The 19,176-nt window shown below is 46.6% G+C and overlaps 1 protein-coding gene across 1 annotated transcript in view; it reads right to left on the reverse strand.

Moving 5' to 3' along the window:
* Nucleotides 1-19,176, reverse strand: part of LOC121547069 (FERM and PDZ domain-containing protein 2-like) — a 49,182-nt gene that overhangs the window by 22,910 nt on the left and 7,096 nt on the right. The window contains exons 11-18 of the mRNA XM_041858165.2: nt 10,058-10,243; nt 5,056-5,215; nt 3,881-4,088; nt 3,641-3,738; nt 3,308-3,385; nt 3,097-3,204; nt 2,586-2,702; nt 1,972-2,150 (exon numbers count right to left, since the gene is read on the reverse strand). Coding sequence (XP_041714099.2) covers nt 1,972-2,150; nt 2,586-2,702; nt 3,097-3,204; nt 3,308-3,385; nt 3,641-3,738; nt 3,881-4,088; nt 5,056-5,215; nt 10,058-10,243 — 1,134 coding nt within the window. The remainder of the gene's footprint in view (nt 1-1,971; nt 2,151-2,585; nt 2,703-3,096; nt 3,205-3,307; nt 3,386-3,640; nt 3,739-3,880; nt 4,089-5,055; nt 5,216-10,057; nt 10,244-19,176) is intronic.

Raw genomic sequence — 19,176 nt, forward strand, 5'->3', positions numbered from 1 at the left:
GGTGACCCAGGATTATAGGATACTCGGGAGAGTCAATGAGATAGAAGGTTTCCTCCTGCTGGTGTTGAGAGATGGTAAGTCGCAGGGACTGAGTCGCCTCTGTAACCTTTCCTGGTTCCAGAGGTCTGCCATCTAAGGCTGTAACTGCCTGGGGATGAGGAAGTAGTTGGGTAGGGATCTTAAGTTCCTTAGCCAAGGTTACATCCAGGGAAATCACCTGCGGCACCGGAATCGATCATAGCCTGGACCCGATGCTGGTGGCCCTCCCAGGACAGAGTGGCTGGAATAGCCAGGACAGCGTTAGTAGGAGGAGCTCTAATTCTCCCCATCACAGCCCTCCTGTAGCTGGGCGGGGACTGGCGTTTCCCGAAGCTCGGGGCAAGTGGAGCGAAGTGGCCGGCAACCCCGCAGTAGAGGCACCGACGGCTCCCTCATGCGACGTTCCCTTTCGTTGGGAGAAAGCCTGGAACGGCCTAACTGCATGCTCTCCGGGGAATCCTGGACCAGTTCAGGAGCCGGGGAAGCTCTGAATGACGGAGTCCAAACAGGAGAAACAGAACTGCTCCGAGGAACTTGGGACTGAGACACCTGGCGGCGAGCCGTTCTCCGCTCTCTTAGACGATTGTCCAGGCGGATGGCCAAGGCTATGAGGGACTCGAGATCTCCAGCTGGTTCTCGGGTGGCTAACTCATCTTGAAGGGGCTCAGATAACCCTCCCTGAAAGCAGACCCTCAGCGCTTCATCATTCCATCCGCTCCTTGCTGCTATGGTCCGAAAATCAATGGCGAAATCTGCCGTGCTTCGGGGGCCCTGACGGAGAGACAGTAGGCGCTTGGAAGCCTCCCGCCCACTGACAGGATGATCGAACACCCGCTTGAACTCTTCTACAAATGCAGCGTGGGAGTCACAACAGGCCTCCTGGGACTGCCACACCGCAGAGGCCCAGGCGAGCGCCTTGTCTGAAAGAAGGGTAATGATGTAGGCAATCTTGGAACGGTCTGTGGGAAAACTTGAGGGTTGGAGCTCGAAGGTGAGGGAGCATTGGGTGAGGGAAACCCTGGCAAGAGCTTGGATCCCCAGAAAAGGGCTTGGGAGGTGGTAGTCGGGGCTCCGCCAACCGAGAAGGCCTGTCGTCACTGGGAGGTGACCTGGGGGAAGGGAGAGGACCAAGGAGGCGTTCAAAGAGCTGGTGAAGGGAACTCATCATTTCGGCCAGGAGTTGAGAATGTCTAGCCATCAGCTCCTCTTGTCGGCTGAGAACGGCTTCATGGCGCTGGAAAGAAGCCTCATGTCGAGTGATCACCGCCAACAGGTCCTGGGAACTGAGTGTTTCTGGGTCCATGATTGACTTGGTTATTCTGTCACAATGCTGGGCTTGAACTCCGGTCTCAGATGTGGAGAGCTGGGGGTAATACCCCTTAGCCACAGAGGAGGTGTAGTAGGACCCAAATGAAACACCCAAGGCAATACTCCAGGCAAGTAGATTTAATGTAAAAACAAAGGTTCCTTGCACTTCAAAAATAGTCCAACAAAAGTTCTTCTCAGAAAGAGGTATATTAACAAAACAGGAGGCAAAACAAAATAACTCCCCGAGGGGAGAAAAACTAACTAAAGATAACTTAGAAAACCTTACTTGGAAAGACACGGTGGAACAAAGCAGGAGACACATAGCCAGGACTCAATAACCAAGTGAGAAACAAGGGGAAAACACACAGCTAAAATACACAAGGGGAAACAAGGCACAGGTGACCTGGATCAAGCTAATTAGGACACACGAGGAAGAACTAAGGCAGAGGGGAACACAGATGACCTCTAGAGGCCCGGAGACAAACAGGAGGCAGGAAGCTGACACACACGAGGAAGAACTAAGGCAGAGGGGAACACAGATGACCTCTAGAGGCCCGGAGACAAACAGGAGGCAGGAAGCTGACAGTAATATGGAAAAGATGATGGTCAGTAGCCATTGGTTACCTGAACATTGAGGATGCGTACGTCAGGGAGTTGCAGTCTACTGCCAGTCTTTGGAGTCAACATGACAGACACGATCTCATCCAGGTTGTCCTCCGTAGAGCGCACATCAGTCATCAAAGTGGTCTGGGACTCGTAGTTCTTCAATAGCGGAGATCTCACATTGTTGGGTGTCAAGGAAACTGTAAAAAAAACACAAAAACACAAACAGATGAATTATCAACTAATAACGAAAGTAATGGAAACCTTTGGCCATGGACAGTATGTATCAGAGGAGGCTGGTGGGAGGACCTATAGGAGGACGGGCTAATTGTAATGGCTGGAATGGAACATGTGACGTGTTTGATACCGTTTCATTTACTTCATTCCAGCCGTTACAATGAGCCCGTCCTCATATAGCTCCTCCCACCAGCCTCCTCTGGTGGTATGTACTGTAGTGAAGTTTTACAGAGGACAAACAATTCAAATTCCAGTAGCTTAAGCATTTGGAGGTCTAACTAAAGTGTCTAGCTGAAAAGTCAACTAGTTTCACATCTACTTAAAAAATACAGTTTAGCACTAAAACAGTGGTGTAAATGATCCTGAACAGAGCAGAGACACACAAACACATCCAGTACCTTTGGGCTGGGACACGATGAGTGTGACCTCCATTGGGCTGTTCTGCATAATCTCTGCAGCCTCACTGAAGGTCACGCCCTCCAGACTGGTGTGGTTCAGAGAGATCAGACGCCCACCTGAGGGAGAACATAACCATAACATTTCATATATCAGGTTTCACTTTTATATTTAATGTAAATATGAATAATCTTGTTGTTGGTATCCACTTAGTCCTGGTCCAGAATCAACCGTTAGCCCTTTCCCTTAGCCCCTATCCAATTCATTCAGATTTGTAGACATCATAAAAGCAGGGGATAAGAAAAGGGACTGAGGTTTGTATCTAGACAAGGCCCTAGTCTTAGTTAATTAACCAGCAGTGTGTCAACAGACAAAGCTCACATAAGAGCTTAGAAAGCCTAGAAACCTGGCATGCAAGGCTATTATTCACAAGTTTTGTGTAGCCAGACCAGACGTCATAATCCAGTGTGAGCTTTGTGAGGAGAAGCCTGGAAATAAACCCTGGTCACCTACCTGGTCTGATGCGGCCATCTTTATCCGCTGGTCCTCCCGGCACGATGGATGCTATGAAGATACCCAGGTCGTACTTCCCCACCGTGTCTTCTCCAACTATCACAATACCTGAACAAATAAAAGGATTGCCTTTCAACTTTTCAATGTAGCTCTACTCTAAAACATGTCCTTTAATGGATATATGACTCAATGCTGTTAACGATATACTCACCTACGCCGAGCTTCGGGACTTTCTTTAAGGACACACAAATTACTTCTCTCTCTGGTATGACACTCTTCGTTAGGGTATCTATTGAACACAAAAAAACATCTATTGACAAAAGTACCACAGCTACCTGATATCAAATTACATTAACCACCTCAAAAGAAACCTGTATGCCATCTCTTCGGATGATAATGATAGACTACTATGGCTGTTGCTAGGATGTCTTCCTCACGGTGCAAGGCCTCGGAACGCTTCCAGATTGTCAGCTCTTGATCCTGTCCCTGATTACCCAGTGTTAAGAGGTTTTCATTTTTTTAGGGGCTGATAATCTATCCATACCTCTGGCTGCTGAAGACAAGGAGGGGGCCTCAGACCCACACTTCCCAGACCCACGAGACAGGGCTGGAGACAGGTTCCCAGACAATGGTCTCCCTCTGCTGGAAATGATACAGGGAGAAATGGCTTACAAACATTAGATGAAAGACATATAAAGATACTTAAAAGATGCAAGAAATGAAAGAAAAGGTATGCACAGTATATAGAAGGAAACAATAATTTTATGCTCTCCATCTCTCCTACCCCTGCTCGTGGAGGACACGCTGCTGTTTGACTCGCGCCTCGATTTTGGCGGCAATGTCATCACACAGTTTGGTCATGGAGTCGTCCTGCGGTGTGGTCAGACCGCTGTCTGTCCGTATAGTCTCAGAGACAGAGCACTGGCTCATCTGGCTGTTCATCTGGCTGTTCTGAGCCCGACACACTGCCGCATACTGCACTATGCTCTCCTCTGGAAAGAGAAAGGGCTCTTAAGTTCAAGTCATGGGTGGTCAAAAGTGGCTACAGTGAAATCAAGATATGTGTAAATGTAGATCTAATAACTGTGCAAATTACTCTAATAACTGTACTATAATCACGAGATTTCCCTGTTTGGCCTATCAATGAGCCCACATGGTACAACAGCGGGATATACACTGAGTGTACAAAACATTAGGAACACCTTCCTAATATTGAGTTGCACCCCTCTTTTGCCCTCAGAACAGTAGTCTCAATTCGTCGGGGTACGGACTCTACAAGGTGTCAAAAGCGTTCCACAGGGATGCTGGCCCATGTTGACTCCAACCCTTCCCACAGTTGTGTCAAGTTGGCTGGATGTTGTTTGGGTAGTGGACCATTCTTGATACACACAGGAAACTGTTGCGCATGAAAAACCCAGCAGCGTTGCAGTTCTTGATGCACTCAAACTGTTGTGCCTGGCACCTACTACCATACATACCCCGTTCAAAGGCACTTACATCTTTTGTCTTGCTCATTCCCTTTCTGAATAGCACAAATACATAATCCATGTCTCAATTGTCTCAAGGCTTAAAAATCATTCTTTAACCTGTCTCCTCTCCTTCATCTACACTGATTTAAGTGGATTTAAAAAGTTAATCAAAAATGGATCATAGTTTTTACCTGGATTCACCTGGTCAGTCTATGTCATGGAAAGAGCAGGTATTCCTAATGTTTGTTCACTCAGTGTATAGCTTGCTAGCTGTATGGCTGAAGAGTCTGGCAAAAAGTAATGCTAAGATTCACCAAGAACAGGACACAAACTGTATAAAATCAGAACAAGTTGTCTCTGGGATGGTATTAACATGAATGTAGTAGTAGTGGTGGTTATGGTTGGGGCCAGGAGTTTTTCTTGACTATGTTACCTAACCAGGAAAAGCTTTTGGCCCAAGGCCAGTTATGATGGCATGAAAGGTTCTAACCTGAAGCCAGACTGTGGCTGAGCTGACGAGAGTTCATCTCATTGTGAAACTTGTGCTGGGCAGAACAGAGGTTGCACAGGTACGTGGCCGTCTTGGATCTCTCTGTGACTAAGGTGTGCTTTTTCTTGCTCCCTCTGCTCTCGATGACAAATTTACGGTGCTGTGGTAGGACAGAGAGGAGGGGTTAAGCCATTTACAGACATAACAAGCCAACAAAACAACAACAGCTACAAAATCTTTATATTCAACTACACTGAACAAAAATATAAACGCAACATGTTCCCTCTAAGCTGCGCACTGGCGTGCAGTAGTCCCTATACTGCCTCCCGGAAGAACTATCAGCCCAGGGAGAGAAACATGAGATTGAACTTCACTCAACTTTCTAGAGTTTTGCCTGTTAACACTATCAACGTTTCCCTTTACTGTGGCAATTGTTATCGAATTAATGCAATATTAGCCACTTTCAATGCAACATACCGAAACAAAACCAACTATGCAAGAGATTTTGTTGTATGCAGAATGCATTGGAGTAGGATTCTATTGAGCACAACTCAGTCCTTACTCTACAAAGACCGGCAGCAGAACCAATCAGAGCTGCAGCAGGCCTATATGCAAATAGACCATTGCCATATATGGATCTGTGCCATTTACTTTGAACTGGACTGTGTTTACAGCTGTGGTCATGAGTAGAAGCGCTTATTTTGAGATCAAAGCAAGAGCTGCATGTAGCCACTTGTGCACATTTTGTTCATATCCTTTGCTAGTTAGTGAGTTATTAGCCCAGTTATAGATAATTTGTAGTCAGCAATAGGGGAGTGATTGCTTCCTACAAGACCACAAAACATGTACATTTCTAGACATCTTTGAAATGCGAGTCAGGTAAAGAGCTTTTTTTTCTTAAAGGGGCAGTGTTGTATTTTGAGACAGGCTTGAATAAGCTAAGTAGCCAACAGGCAGAGGGTAGCATCATTTGTCTGATTCACTGTAATAATGGTATGGGAATAATAATACATTTAATTTTGTAAAGTGGTTTGTTGCATCAAACAGCACAAAAACATTTTCAGTCACCTCCTTATCTGAAAGGACAAGTGGATGAACAGGTTAATGTCAAGCCCTGCATGTTTTTTCAAAAGTCTCATGGAATGTAGGCCTACATTGAACACCACACATTGGCTGCTACTGTAGGCTGATAGAACAGCTATTTTCATGTTAAAATGTTATGGGATGCATTTTCTACATTGTTTTTGATGGTAGGCCACTCTGGTAGGCCTACATTATGATCAAATGCCACAGTAGCTTACTTGGCCAATGTTAAAAGTATAATTTAAAGTGGGTACAGCCTCAGCGTTCACAGTAAACGTTCTCTGGAAGTTGCACAGAAATTTCACAAAGTTCATGTTTGTGCTCAGCAGATCTGAAATGTGCTCAGTGCCAAAAATAATTAGAGGGAACATTGGTCCCATGTTTCATGAGCTGAAATAAAAGATCACAGACATTTTCCAAATGCACAAAAAGCTTATTTCTCTCCAATTTTGTGCACAAATGTGACTCGTTTCAGGAAACTAGACATATGTCGCAGGTCACTACTTCACAGGAGAGCCATTCAATTTCTTTTTTTATCAAAATGCGCCTTAATAACAAACTTGTATGCCATTTGTAAATACGAATACAATGTTTTAATTACGAGGCTAGTTGGTTAAGCCACAGAGAAAGACAGCGACCTTCCCACTAGCCATGATTGGCTGAGATAATGAGTGGGCTGGACATGCCGAGAGAGGAGTTCAGGTTGGTCTGCCACATAGCATGCTTCTGTCTATTTGAGCTAATCAGTATGAGTAGGTAATCCTGTCTAACCCGGCTTTTAAAAAAATGTATCGTATAGTGGAGCTGCATAAGTGTTGCTCTCCACTTTCTGGAGGATCGAGTTTTGAAATCAGTGGAATTAAAGTATGATAGCTAAAGAGATGGAGAAAACCCCTGTCTCCAGGATTACATCTTCCAACTAAGGGCAACCATGGCATCCGTGACAGGGAGACGCGTCCATCCATGCATGATGTATACGGGTAAGATAGTCTAGCTAGCTACATTTTCAGATATTACACGTTTCTAATTTTGACAGAAAGTGGTTTCATTTCAAGTTAAAGTGTAGTGTTAGCTAGCTAGCTAATGTTAGCTGTCTGGCTCGCTAGCTAACGTTACGTGTATGATCTTATTATTCGTATCTCAGATTCATGCAGGGTAGTAATGTCATGAGTTGGGATTGTTCATTGTTTAGCTAGCTAGCTAACTGACATGTTGTCCACCCAATCAAAGGATCAGAGAATTAATCTAGTACTGAAAGCATAAGCTACAGCTAGCTAGCAATGAAGTGCATTAATTGGGGGGAGTAGTTGACTCAAAGAGAGAGAAAGACAATAGTTGAACAGTTTTAACAAATTATTTTTTTCTAAAATGAAGGAGAAGCGAGAGAGAGAGAGAGCGAGTGAGAGAAAGAGAGCGAGAGAGCTATATATATAAAAAATCACTTTCACTTACTTAGCTGGTGAATGCAGTTATTTAGCCTACTCAAACACCCGGCTCAAACAGAGAGGGATGCCATGTTACCTAGCTTGCTATGGCTATCCAGAACTTGAACTCTTCCAAGTCAAGGTCAGCTTTTGGTTTTATGAATTTAAATACCACCAAGGCCCGCCGGTGTAATTGCTCAACTGTTTGCTAATTGTACCCTGTACTGCATGATTGTAGCGGGTTTACTAACGCATTAGTTCTAGTACCTATGTTCTTGACTTGACGTTAGCTAATATGGTGACAACTATGCAAGTTGTGTGTAGCGATTAGCGTTTCTAATATGAAGGTTCGGCTTGGAAAGGTTTTTTCGCCTGGTCACAGACAGCTGATGTGTTGTGCACTGAAGTCCACAAGCAAAGGGAAAAAGTGAGAGGAGGAGAGCGTTTAGATGTGACAAGGAATTATATAACAATCTGGCTACTTTGAAAGTGAACTGTGTTTGTGTGTGATCAGGGGTGTAGTCTTTCCGCCGATTCTGTTGAAAAGCATTTGTTAAACGGAGCAAACGGAACCAAACTGGGATAAACATACCTGAATTTGTCCAATATAAATTCTCGTTTGCAAATGTTGTACTAATGATTACACCCTAGATCAGCTAAATGCAGGCAAGATTGTGCAAGGCGGTATTGAATGTGTCACTGTCTGTCACCTTGATTACTCAAATTTCTCTCGACCTGTGCACCTACATTGTCAACTTTCATTCATATGCTACATTGTAGCAACCTCATGATGGGTATAGGTAAAATTCGAGTATCATGTAGTAGCCTAAACCTATCAATGTTACATTTAGCTGGATGAATGGAATATGAATGACAGTCATCCAATATGCGGTAATAAAAAAAAGGCCATGATCCTAAATACAAAATTGCGTACTCCCTCTTCATAAATGGCACCGACCGCCACTGGCTCTGAAACACCCCACTGGGCACACCATGTAATTTCAACGTGGATAATTCGGTAATATTTGGTTGAGACGTTGATCAATGAGATTACAACCTATATTCACCCACTCAAAAATACAGCCAAAAGTTAGTTGAATTTCCAATTTGTTATCATTAAGCTTTCAACCATCTAAGCACAACCAAATTATAATGGAAAAACAATGTCAGAATTTTGGTTTAGTTGTCACCCAAATGTCTATCACTGCGCAAATGTCTATCACTGCGCTTTCAACCATATAAAAGCACAGCAATGTTCACATGGGAATACAATGTCAGATATTTTGTTTATTTATACAACAGATGAATGCATTATCACTGTGCTTCATCTACACTGAACAAAAATACAAACGCAACATGCAAAGTGTTGGTCCCATGTTTCATGAGCTGAAATAAAAGATCCCAGAAATTTTCCACACGCACAAAAAGCTTATTTCTCTCAAATTTTGTGCACAAATGTGTTTACATCCCTGTTAGTGAGCATTTATCCTTTGCCAATATAATCCATCCACCTGACAGGTGTGGTATATCAATAAGCTAAATAGCAGGATCATTACACAGGTGCACCTTGTGCTGGGGACAATAAAAGGCCACACTAAAATGTGCAGTTTTGTCACACAACACAATGCCACAGATGTCTCAAGTTTTGAGGGAGCGTGCAATTGGCATGCTGACTGCAGGAATGTCCACCAGAGTTGTTTCCAAATAAATGAATGTTAATTTCTCTACCACAAGCTGCCTCCAACGTCGTTTTAGAGAATTTGGCAGTACGTCCAACCAGCCTCACAACCGCATAGGCTGGTTGGATATATGGGCAGGCATAAGCTACGGACAACGAACACAATTGCATTTTATTGATGGCAAATTGAATGCACAGAGATACCGTGAGGCCCATTGTTGTGCCATTCATCCGCCACCATCACCTCATGTTTCAGCATGATAATGCACAGCCCCATGTCACAAGGATCTGTACACAATTCCTGGAAGCTGAAAATATCCCAGTTCGTCCATGGCCTGCATACTCACCAGATATGTCACCCATTGAGCATGTTTGGGATGCTCTGGATCGACGTGTATTACATCGTCTTCCAGTTCCTGCTAATATCAGCAACTTCACACAGCCATTGAAGAGGAGTGGGACAACATTCCACAGGCCACAATCAACAGCCTGATCAACTCTATGCAAAGGAGATGTGTTTTCTGATCCACCCTACCTTTTTAAAAAAAAAGTATTTGTGATCAACAGATGCATATCTTTATTCCCAGTAATGTGAAATCCATAGATTAGGGCCTAATTTATTTATTTAAATGTACTGATTTCCTTATGTGAACTGTAGCTCAGTAAAACGATTGAAATTGTTGCATGTTGCGTTTATATTTTTGTTCAGTATATTCAGTATATATTCACTTTCAACATTCCTCAGTTCCCCTTCATTAAAGTGCAACTCCAATGAAAAAACAGAGTTTTGCATTATCATAAAAGGCATGATACTCACAGAGGAGGAAATACTGGCCGTTTCCCGCCAGTGGAATGTCTGACTCGTGGAGCGGGAGCTATCTTTAACTTCATACACTATGACTCCTTTGGCACACACTCCTAGGATCAGCTCTCCGATGACTGGCTTCTTCTCACGACCCACGCGGTAGAACATAACGCCATACTCAGGAAGCTGCTGGGTGGTCTGGGAGGAAGTAAGATGTTAGACCTTAGAACTGCCGACGTGCAAGCTTCCCGCACGGGCTAAGAATACGAGCCAAATGTGTATGTAATATACAGTATTACAATATGTTTGTCTTTAATGCACTGTGCAGGTGCCACAGCCTTTTAGTGTAATGATTCAAATATTAGTATTTTGGAATTAATGAGACCAATATAACCGTTTATATATATGCCATTTAGCAGAAGCTTTTATCCAAAGCGACAGTAATGCGTGCATACATTTTACGTATACAGTGAGGGAAAAAAGTATTTGATCCCCTGCTGATTTTGTACGTTTGCCCACTGACAAAGAAATGATCAGTCTATAATTTTAATGGTAGGTTTATTTGAACAGTGAGAGACAGAATAACAACAACAAAAATCCAGAAAAACGCATGTCAAAAATGTTATAAATTGATTTGCATTTTAATGAGGGAAATAAGTATTTGAGCCCCTCTCAATCAGAAAGATTTCTGGCTCCCAGGTGTCTTTTATACAGCTATCGAGCTGAGATTAGGAGCACACTCTTAAAGGGAGTGCTCCTAATCTCAGCTTGTTACCAGTATAAAAGACACCTGTCCACAGAAGCAATCAATCAATCAGATTCCAAACTCTCCACCATGGCCAAGACCAAAGAGCTCTCCAAGGATGTCAGGGACAAGATTGTAGACCTACACAAGGCTGGAATGGGCTAGAAGACCATCGCCAAGCAGCTTGGTGAGAAGGTGACAACAGTTGGTGCGATTATTCACAAATGGAAGAAACACAAAATAACTGTCAATCTCCCTCGGCTTGGGGCTCCATGCAAGATCTCAACTCGTGGAGTTGCAATGATCATGAGAATGGTGAGGAATCAGCCCAGAACTACCCGGGAGGATCTTGTCAATGATCTCAAGGCAGCTGGGACCATAGTCATCAAGAAAACAATTGGTAACACACTACGCTGTGAAGGACTGAAATCCTGCAGCGCCCGCAATGTCCAACTGCTCAAGAAAGCACATATACATGCCCGTCTGAAGTTTGCCAATGAACATCTGAATGATTCAGAAGAGAACTGGGTGAAAGTGTTGTGGTCAGATGAGACCAAAATTGAGCTCTTTGGCATCAACTCAACTCGCCGTGTGTGGAGGATGAGGAATGCTGCCTATGACCCCAAGAACACCTTCCCCACCGTCAAACATGGAGGTGGAAACATTATGCTTTGGGGTGTTTTTGTGCTAAGGGGACAGGACAACTTCACCGCATCAAAGGGACGATGGACAGGGCCATGTACCGTCAAATCTTGGGTGAGAACCTCCTTCCCTCAGCCAGGGCATTGAAAATGGGTCGTGTATGGGTATTCCAGCATGACAATGATCCAAAACACACGTCCAAGGCAACAAAGGAGTGGCTCAAGAAGAAGCACATTAAGGTCCTGGAGTGGCCTAGCCAGTCTCCAGACCTTAATCCCATAGAAAATCTGTGGAGGGAGCTGAAGGTTCGAGTTGCCAAACGTCAGGCTCGAAACCTTAATGATCTGCAAAGAGGAGTGGGACAAAATCCCTCCTGAGATGTGTGCAAACCTGGTGGCCAACTACAAGAAACGTCTGACCTCTGTGATTGCCAACAAGGGTTTTGCCACCAAGTACTAAGTCATGTTTTGCAGAGGGGTCAAATACTTATTTCCCTCATTAAAATGCAAATCAATTTATAAAATTTTTGACATGCGTTTTTCTGGATTTTTTTGTTGTTATTCTGTCTCACACTGTTCAAATAAACCTACCATAAAAATTATAGACTGATCATTTCTTTGTCAGTGGGCAAACGTACAAAATCAGCAGGGGATGAAATACTTTTTTCCCTCACTGTAGGTGGTCCCAGGAATCGAACCCACTACGCTGGTGATACAAGTGCCATGCTCTACCAACTGAGCTGCAAAGGACCATATACACTGAGTGTACAAAACATTAAGAACTCTCTTTTCATGACATAGACTGACCATGTGAATCCAGGTGAAAGCTATGATCCCTTATTGATGTCACTTGTTAAATCCACTTCAATCAGTGTAGATGAAGGGGAGGACAGGGTAGCCCTTTCCTGCAGTCAATGACCAAAAGCACCCTCTTCGGCCTCATGGGTGGAATGTTATTAATATTTTTTAATTTCATACTTAAAGATTATTTTTAAAAACCTGATGCAAATCCGGTGTTTCTATGTCAAACAGTTTTGTTATATTTGTCACGGTTTCGGCCGAGGCTGCCTCTCTTCCTTGCTCGGGCAGGCTTCGGCGGTCGTCGTCTCCGGAGTACTAGCTGCCACCGTTGTATGTTTCGATGTTCGTTTGGTTTTGTCTTGATGTTGTACACCTGTTATCGTTTAGCGGTCATTATTGTCCTATAAGTTCTCGTTGTGTTTGTCATGTGTTGTGTGTGATTGCACTTGCTGTCGTGTATGTCTGTGCTTCGTTCTCTCCTCTGTGTTGGAGAGGTTCTCGCACGTGTTTGTGCGTTATTGTTTGATTTTATGCCTGTGTGCGTAATCGCTCGTATTCCAAGCTCTTTTGACTCGTTTTGAGTTTTGGTTCACTAAAGTCTATTGGACTAAGTTCCTGCGTCCTGCGCTTGATTCCTGCACCACACCTTCACAGCACACCTTCTGACAGAATCACACACCGAAGATGGAATCAGCAGGAGCCGCAGCAGCACCTGAGTCTCTGGAGGAGCGGGTCCGCGAGCAGAACGACCAGATCCTTCGTATCGGGACCGCCCTTCAGGACGTGATCAACACGCTTCAACGCTGGGAGACCAGAGGGACACCCACACCTCCACCTTCCGTGCCATCACCATCGGCCAGTCAGCCCATACAAGCTCCGGAACCCAGGGGAATTCGGCTCGCTCCCGAGGGCATATGATGGGACCGCTGCCGGGTGTCAGGGCTTCCTTCTACAGGTGGAGCTATACCTGGCCACCGTACACCCGGTGCCCTCGGGACACGAGAGCGTGTCCGCCCTCATCTCCTGTCTCACCGGCAAGGCGTTGGAATGGGCCAACGCCGAGTGGAGGAGAATAGACGCCTCCACTATCACCTACTCAGAGTTCTCCCGCCGCTTCAGGGCTGTGTTTGACCATCCACCTGAGGGGAAAGCGGCGGGGAGCGTCTATTCTACCTCCGGCAGGGAAGTAGGAGCGCCCAGGAGTTCGCTTTAGAATTCTGAACTCTAGCGGCGGATGCAGGGTGGAATGAGCGGGCCCTCATCGATCACTACCGCTGTAGTCTACGAGAGGACGTCCGTCGGGAGCTGGCCTGCAGGGATACCAGCCTCACTTTCGATCAGTTAGTGGACATGTCCATCAGGCTGGACACCCTGCTGGCTACCCGCGGACGTTCCGAGGGGGGTCCGTCCATTCCATCCTCCAGCACCTCCGAGCCGAGCCCTATGGAGCTCGGGGGTGCTGGCGCTAGAGAGAGGAGGGGTCGGAGCACGAGGGGGGCTGTCCCCTGCACCAACTGGAGGACACACCGCGGCTAGGTGCTGGGGAGGGTCTCCTAGGGGAGAAGACGACAGGCTCCGCACTGGGGAGTCCTTCCAGGTGAGTAGGCGCCCCACTTACCCAGAGCTCTCTGTTGCGCACTTCTGTATACCTGTGCGATTTCCACAGGTTGCACCTCATTCCCAGCATAAGGCGCTAGTAGATTCAGGCACGGCTGGGAATTTTGTTGATAGTAAATTTTGTTTAGAATGAGGGATTCCCCTTCTTCCTGTTGACGTCCCATTCCCCGTTCATGCCCTAGATAGCCGTCCGTTGGGATCGGGCTTGATCAGGGAAGTCACAGCACCACTTAGGATGTGTACGCAGGGGGGTCATGAGGAGATTATCCAGCTATATCTGATCGACTCTCCTGCGTATCCGGTGGTGCTGGGAATGCCCTGGTTGAGTATCCATAATCCATCTATTTCGTGGCAGGAGAGGGCTCTGATGGAGTGGTCTGCCCAGTGTGTGGGGCGATGTTTAGGTGTTTCCGTGGGGGCTACCTCGGTGGAGAGTCCAAACCAGGTGCCCGCATTGCACATTCCCCCCGAGTATGAGGATTTGGCTATTGTGTTCAGTAAGTCAAGGGCGACGCAGTTACCTCCTCATTGGCAGGGAGATTGTGCGATAGACCTCCAGGCAGGAGCTGCGCTCCCACGGAGCCATGTGTATCCTCTGTCTCAAGAGGAGAAGAGAGCTATGGAGACTTACATAGACGAATCTCTGAGACAAGGATGCATACGGCCATCCACTTCCCCTGCGTCCTCGAGTTTCTTTTGTGTTAAGAAGAAGGATGGAGGGTTACGCCCTTGCATCGATTACCGTAGTCTCAATCAGATCACGGTGAAGTACAGTTATCCACTTCCTCTGATTGCGACCATGACGGAGTCATTGCACGGGGCGCGTTTTTTCACAAAATTAGATCTCAGGAGCGCTTACAACTTGGTACGCATTAGAGAGGGTGATGAATGGAAGACAGCGTTTAGTACCACCTCGGGTCATTACGAGTATCTTGTCATGCCATACGGGTTGATGAACGCTCCTTCAGTTTTCCAATCATTCGTGGATGAGATCTTCAGGGACATGCAGGGGCAGGGGGTGGTCGTGTACATAGATGACATTCTTGTGTACTCGTCTACCCGAGTCGAGCATGTGGCCCTGGTGCGCCGAGTGTTGAGGGAGGCTGTTGGAGCACGACCTGTATGTCAAGGCAGAGAAATGTCTGTTTTTCCAGGAGTCGATCTCCTTTTTTGGGTTATCAGTTGTCTGCGTCAGGGGTGAAGATGGAAGTTGACCGGGTGTCAGCCATGCGTAATTGGCAGACTCCAACCACTGTTAAAGAGGTGCAGCAGTTTTTGGGGTTTGCAAATTACTACTGGAGGTTTATCCGGGGTTTTGGACAGGTGGCAGCTCCCATAACGTCTCTTTTGAAGGGGGGTCCGGTGCGTTTGCTGTGGTCAGCCGAGGCGGACAGGGCTTTTGGGAGACTGAAGGACCTGTTTACTTCGGCTCCGGTGCTGGCGCATCCGGATCCCGCTTTACCATTTCAGGTAGAGGTGGACGCGTCAGAGGCCGGTATAGGGGCCGTGCTTTCGCAACGGTCCGGCACGCCACCTAAACTCCGCCCCTGTGCCTTTTATTCCAAAAAGCTCAGTCCGGCGGAGCGAAATTATGACGTATGGGACAGGGAGCTGTTAGCCGTGGTACAGGCCCTAAAGGTGTGGAGGCATTGGCTTGAGGGGGCTCAACACCCTTTTCTCATTTTGACTGACCACCGTAACCTGGAGTACATCCGGGCAGCTAGGAGACTGAACCCTCGCCAGGCGCGGTGGAACATGTTTTTGGCCCGGTTCGTATTTAAGATCACGTACATCCCTGGGTCACAGAACGGTAAGGCAGACGCACTGTCTCGGCGGTATGACACGGAGGAGAGGTCCGTGGAGCCCACTCCCATACTGCCGGAGTCTTGTCTGGTGGCACCGGTAGTGTGGGAGGTCGATGCTGAAATCGAGCGGGCGTTGCGCACCGACCCTAGTCCTCCTCAATGCCCGGAGGGTCGGACGTACGTCCCGCTCGAGGTTCGGGATCGATTGATATATTGGGCTCACACGTCACCCTCCTCTGGACATCCTGGTATTGGCCGGACAGTGCACTGCCTTAGTGCTAAGTACTGGTGGCCCACGTTAGCCAGGGATGTGAGGGTTTATGTCTCCTCCTGCTCGGTGTGCGCCCAGTGTAAGGCGCCTAGACATCTGCCTAGGGGTAAGTTACAACCCCTGCCCATTCCACAACGACCATGGTCTCACCTCTCGGTGGACTTCGTCACTGACCTTCCCCCTCGCAGGGGAATACTACTATACTGGTCGTTGTGGACCGGTTCTCTAAGGCCTGTCATTTGCTCCCTATGCCGGGCCTTCCTACTGCCCTACAGACCGCCGAAGCTCTATTCACCCACGTTTTCCGGCACTACGGGGTACCCGAGGATATTGTGTCTGATCGAGGTCCCCAGTTCACCTCCAGAGTCTGGAGAGCATTTATGGAGTGTTTGGGGGTCTCGGTGAGCCTTACCTCGGGTTACCATCCAGAGAGTAATGGGCAGGTGGAACGTGTGAACCAGGATGTGGGTAGGTTTCTTAGATCATACTGCCAGGGCCGGCCGGAGGAGTGGGCACGGTATGTTCCCTGGGCAGAAATGGCCCAGAATTCCCTACGCCACTCCTCAACTAACCTAACCCCTTTCCAATGTGTGTTAGGTTACCAGCCGGTTCTGGCACCATGGCAGCAGAGCCAGATCAAGGCTCCTGCGGTGGATGAGTGGGTGCGGCGCTCAGAGGAGACGTGGAACGCTGCACACGTCCACCTGCAGCGGGCCATCCGTTGTCAGAAGGCGAGCGCCGATCTCCACCGCAGTGAGGGGCCGGTGTACGCACCTGGTGATCGAGTCTGGCTCTCTACCAGAAACCTATCCCTCCGCCTGCCCTGCCGGAAGCTGGGTCGGCGGTTTGTGAGGCCGTTTAAAGTCCTGAGAAGATTGAACGAGGTGTGTTACAGATTACAACTGCCTAGTGACTATCGTATTAACCCCTCGTTCCATGTGTCTCTTCTCAGGCCGGTGGTAGCTGGTCCACTCCAGGAAGATGAGATCAGAGAGACTCCTCCGCCCCCATTGGACATCGAGGGGGCACCGGCGTACACCGTGCGGTCCATCTTGGATTCGAGACGTCGGATGGGAGGTCTCCAATATCTCATGGAGTCGGAGGGGTACGGCCCGGAGGAACGGTGCTGGGTGCCGAGGAGAGACATTTTGGACCCGTCTCTCCTGACAGAATTCCACCGTAGTAACCCGACGCGCCCTGCTCCGCGTCCTCCTGGTCGTCCCCGAGGCCGGGGTCGGCGCGCGGCCCACGGTTTCGGCCGAGGCTGCCTCTCTTCCTTGCTCGGGCAGGCTTCGGCGGTCGTCGTCTCCGGAGTACTAGCTGCCACCGTTGTATGTTTCGATGTTCGTTTAGTTTTGTCTTGATGTTGTACACCTGTTATCGTTTAGCGGTCATTATTGTCCTATAAGTTCTCGTTGTGTTTGTCATGTGTTGTGTGTGATTGCACTTGCTGTCGTGTATGTCTGTGCTTCGTTCTCTCCTCTGTGTTGGAGAGGTTCTCGCACGTGTTTGTGCGTTATTGTTATTTTGTTTGATTTTACGCCTGTGTGCGTAATCGCTCGTATTCCAAGCTCTTTTGACTCGTTTTGAGTTTTGGTTCACTAAAGTCTATTGGACTAAGTTCCTGCGTCCTGCGCTTGATTCCTGCACCACACCTTCACAGCACACCTTCTGACAATATTTCAGTCTTCTGTGATGTATATAAAATGTCATATTGGGATGCAAACTCAAAATTGAATAAGTTTAAACTCTATACCTGACATGGTACAGGTGTCTTCTTTTTTTAAGCCCATAACCACGTGTGTGAGGTGTATACTTTTGTTTCAAAGTAGATGTGTTTAAGATTACCCTGATTTAGCCCAATGCAGGAAAAAGGTTGAAGAAGGATTTTGAAGCCTTGAGACAATTGAGACATTCATTGTGTATGAATACCATTCAAAAGGGGAATGGGCAAGACAAAATATTTAAGTGCCTTTGAACAGGGTATGGTAGTAGGTGCCAGGCGTACTGGTTTGTGTCAAGAACTGCAATGCTGCTGGGTTTTTCACGCTCAACAGTTTCCTGTGTAGCTTAGTTGGTAGAGCATGGCGCTTGCAACGCCAGGGTTGTGGGTTCGATTCCGCCAGGGGGGCCAGTATGAAAATGTATGCACTCACTAACTGTAAGTCGCTCTGGATAAGAGCGTCTGCTAAATGACGTAAATGTAAAATGTATCAAGAATGGTCCACCATCCAAAGGACATCCAGCCGACTTGACACAACTGTGGGAAGCATTCGAGTCAACATTGGCCAGCATCCCTGTGGAACACTTTCGACACCTTGTACAGTCCATGTCCCAACAAATTGAGTCTGTTCTTAGGGCAAAGGGGGAGGGGGGTTGCAACTCAATATTAGGAAGGTGTTCCTAATGTTTGGTATAGTCAGTATATACACTAACAGTCAAAGGTTTGGACACACCTAACCGTTCAAGGGTTTTTCTTTATTTTTACTATTTTTTACATTGTAGAATAATAGTGAAGACATCAAAACTATGAAATAACACATATGAAATCAGGTGGTAACCAAAAAAGTGTTAAACAAATCAAAATATATTTTATATTAGAGATTCTTCAAATAGCCACCATTTGCCTTGATGACAGCTTTGCACACTCTTGGCATTCTCTCAACCAGCTTCATGAGGTAGTCACCTGGAATGCATTTCAATTAACAGGTGTGAGTTCTTAAAAGTACATTTGTGGAATTTCTTTCCTTCTTAATGCGTTTGAGCCAATCAGTTGTGTTGTGACAAGGTAAAGGTAGTATACAGAAGATAGCATACAGTATGAAAATGTATGCACTCACTAACTGTAAGTCGCTCTGGATAAGAGCGTCTGCTAAATGACTAAAATGTAAATGTAATAGCAATATTTGGTAAAAGACCAAGTCCATATTATGGCAAGAACAGCTCAAATAAGCAAAGAAAAACGTCAGTCCATCATTACTTTAAGACATGAAGGTCAGTCAATACGGAACATTTCAAGAACTTTGAAAGTTTCTTCAAGTGCAGTCGCAAAAACCATCAAGCGCTATGATGAAACTGGCTCTCATGAGGACCGCCACAGGAATGGAAGACCCAGAGTTACCTCTGCTGCAGAGAATAAGTTCATTGGAGTTACCAGCCTCAGAAATTGCAGCCCAAATAAATTATTCACAGAGTTAAAGTCACAGACACATCTCAACATCAACTGTTCAGAGGGGACTGTGTGAATCAGG

Source organism: Coregonus clupeaformis, chromosome 31 (genome assembly GCF_020615455.1).
Source record: "Coregonus clupeaformis isolate EN_2021a chromosome 31, ASM2061545v1, whole genome shotgun sequence".
Taxonomy (NCBI): domain Eukaryota; kingdom Metazoa; phylum Chordata; class Actinopteri; order Salmoniformes; family Salmonidae; genus Coregonus; species Coregonus clupeaformis.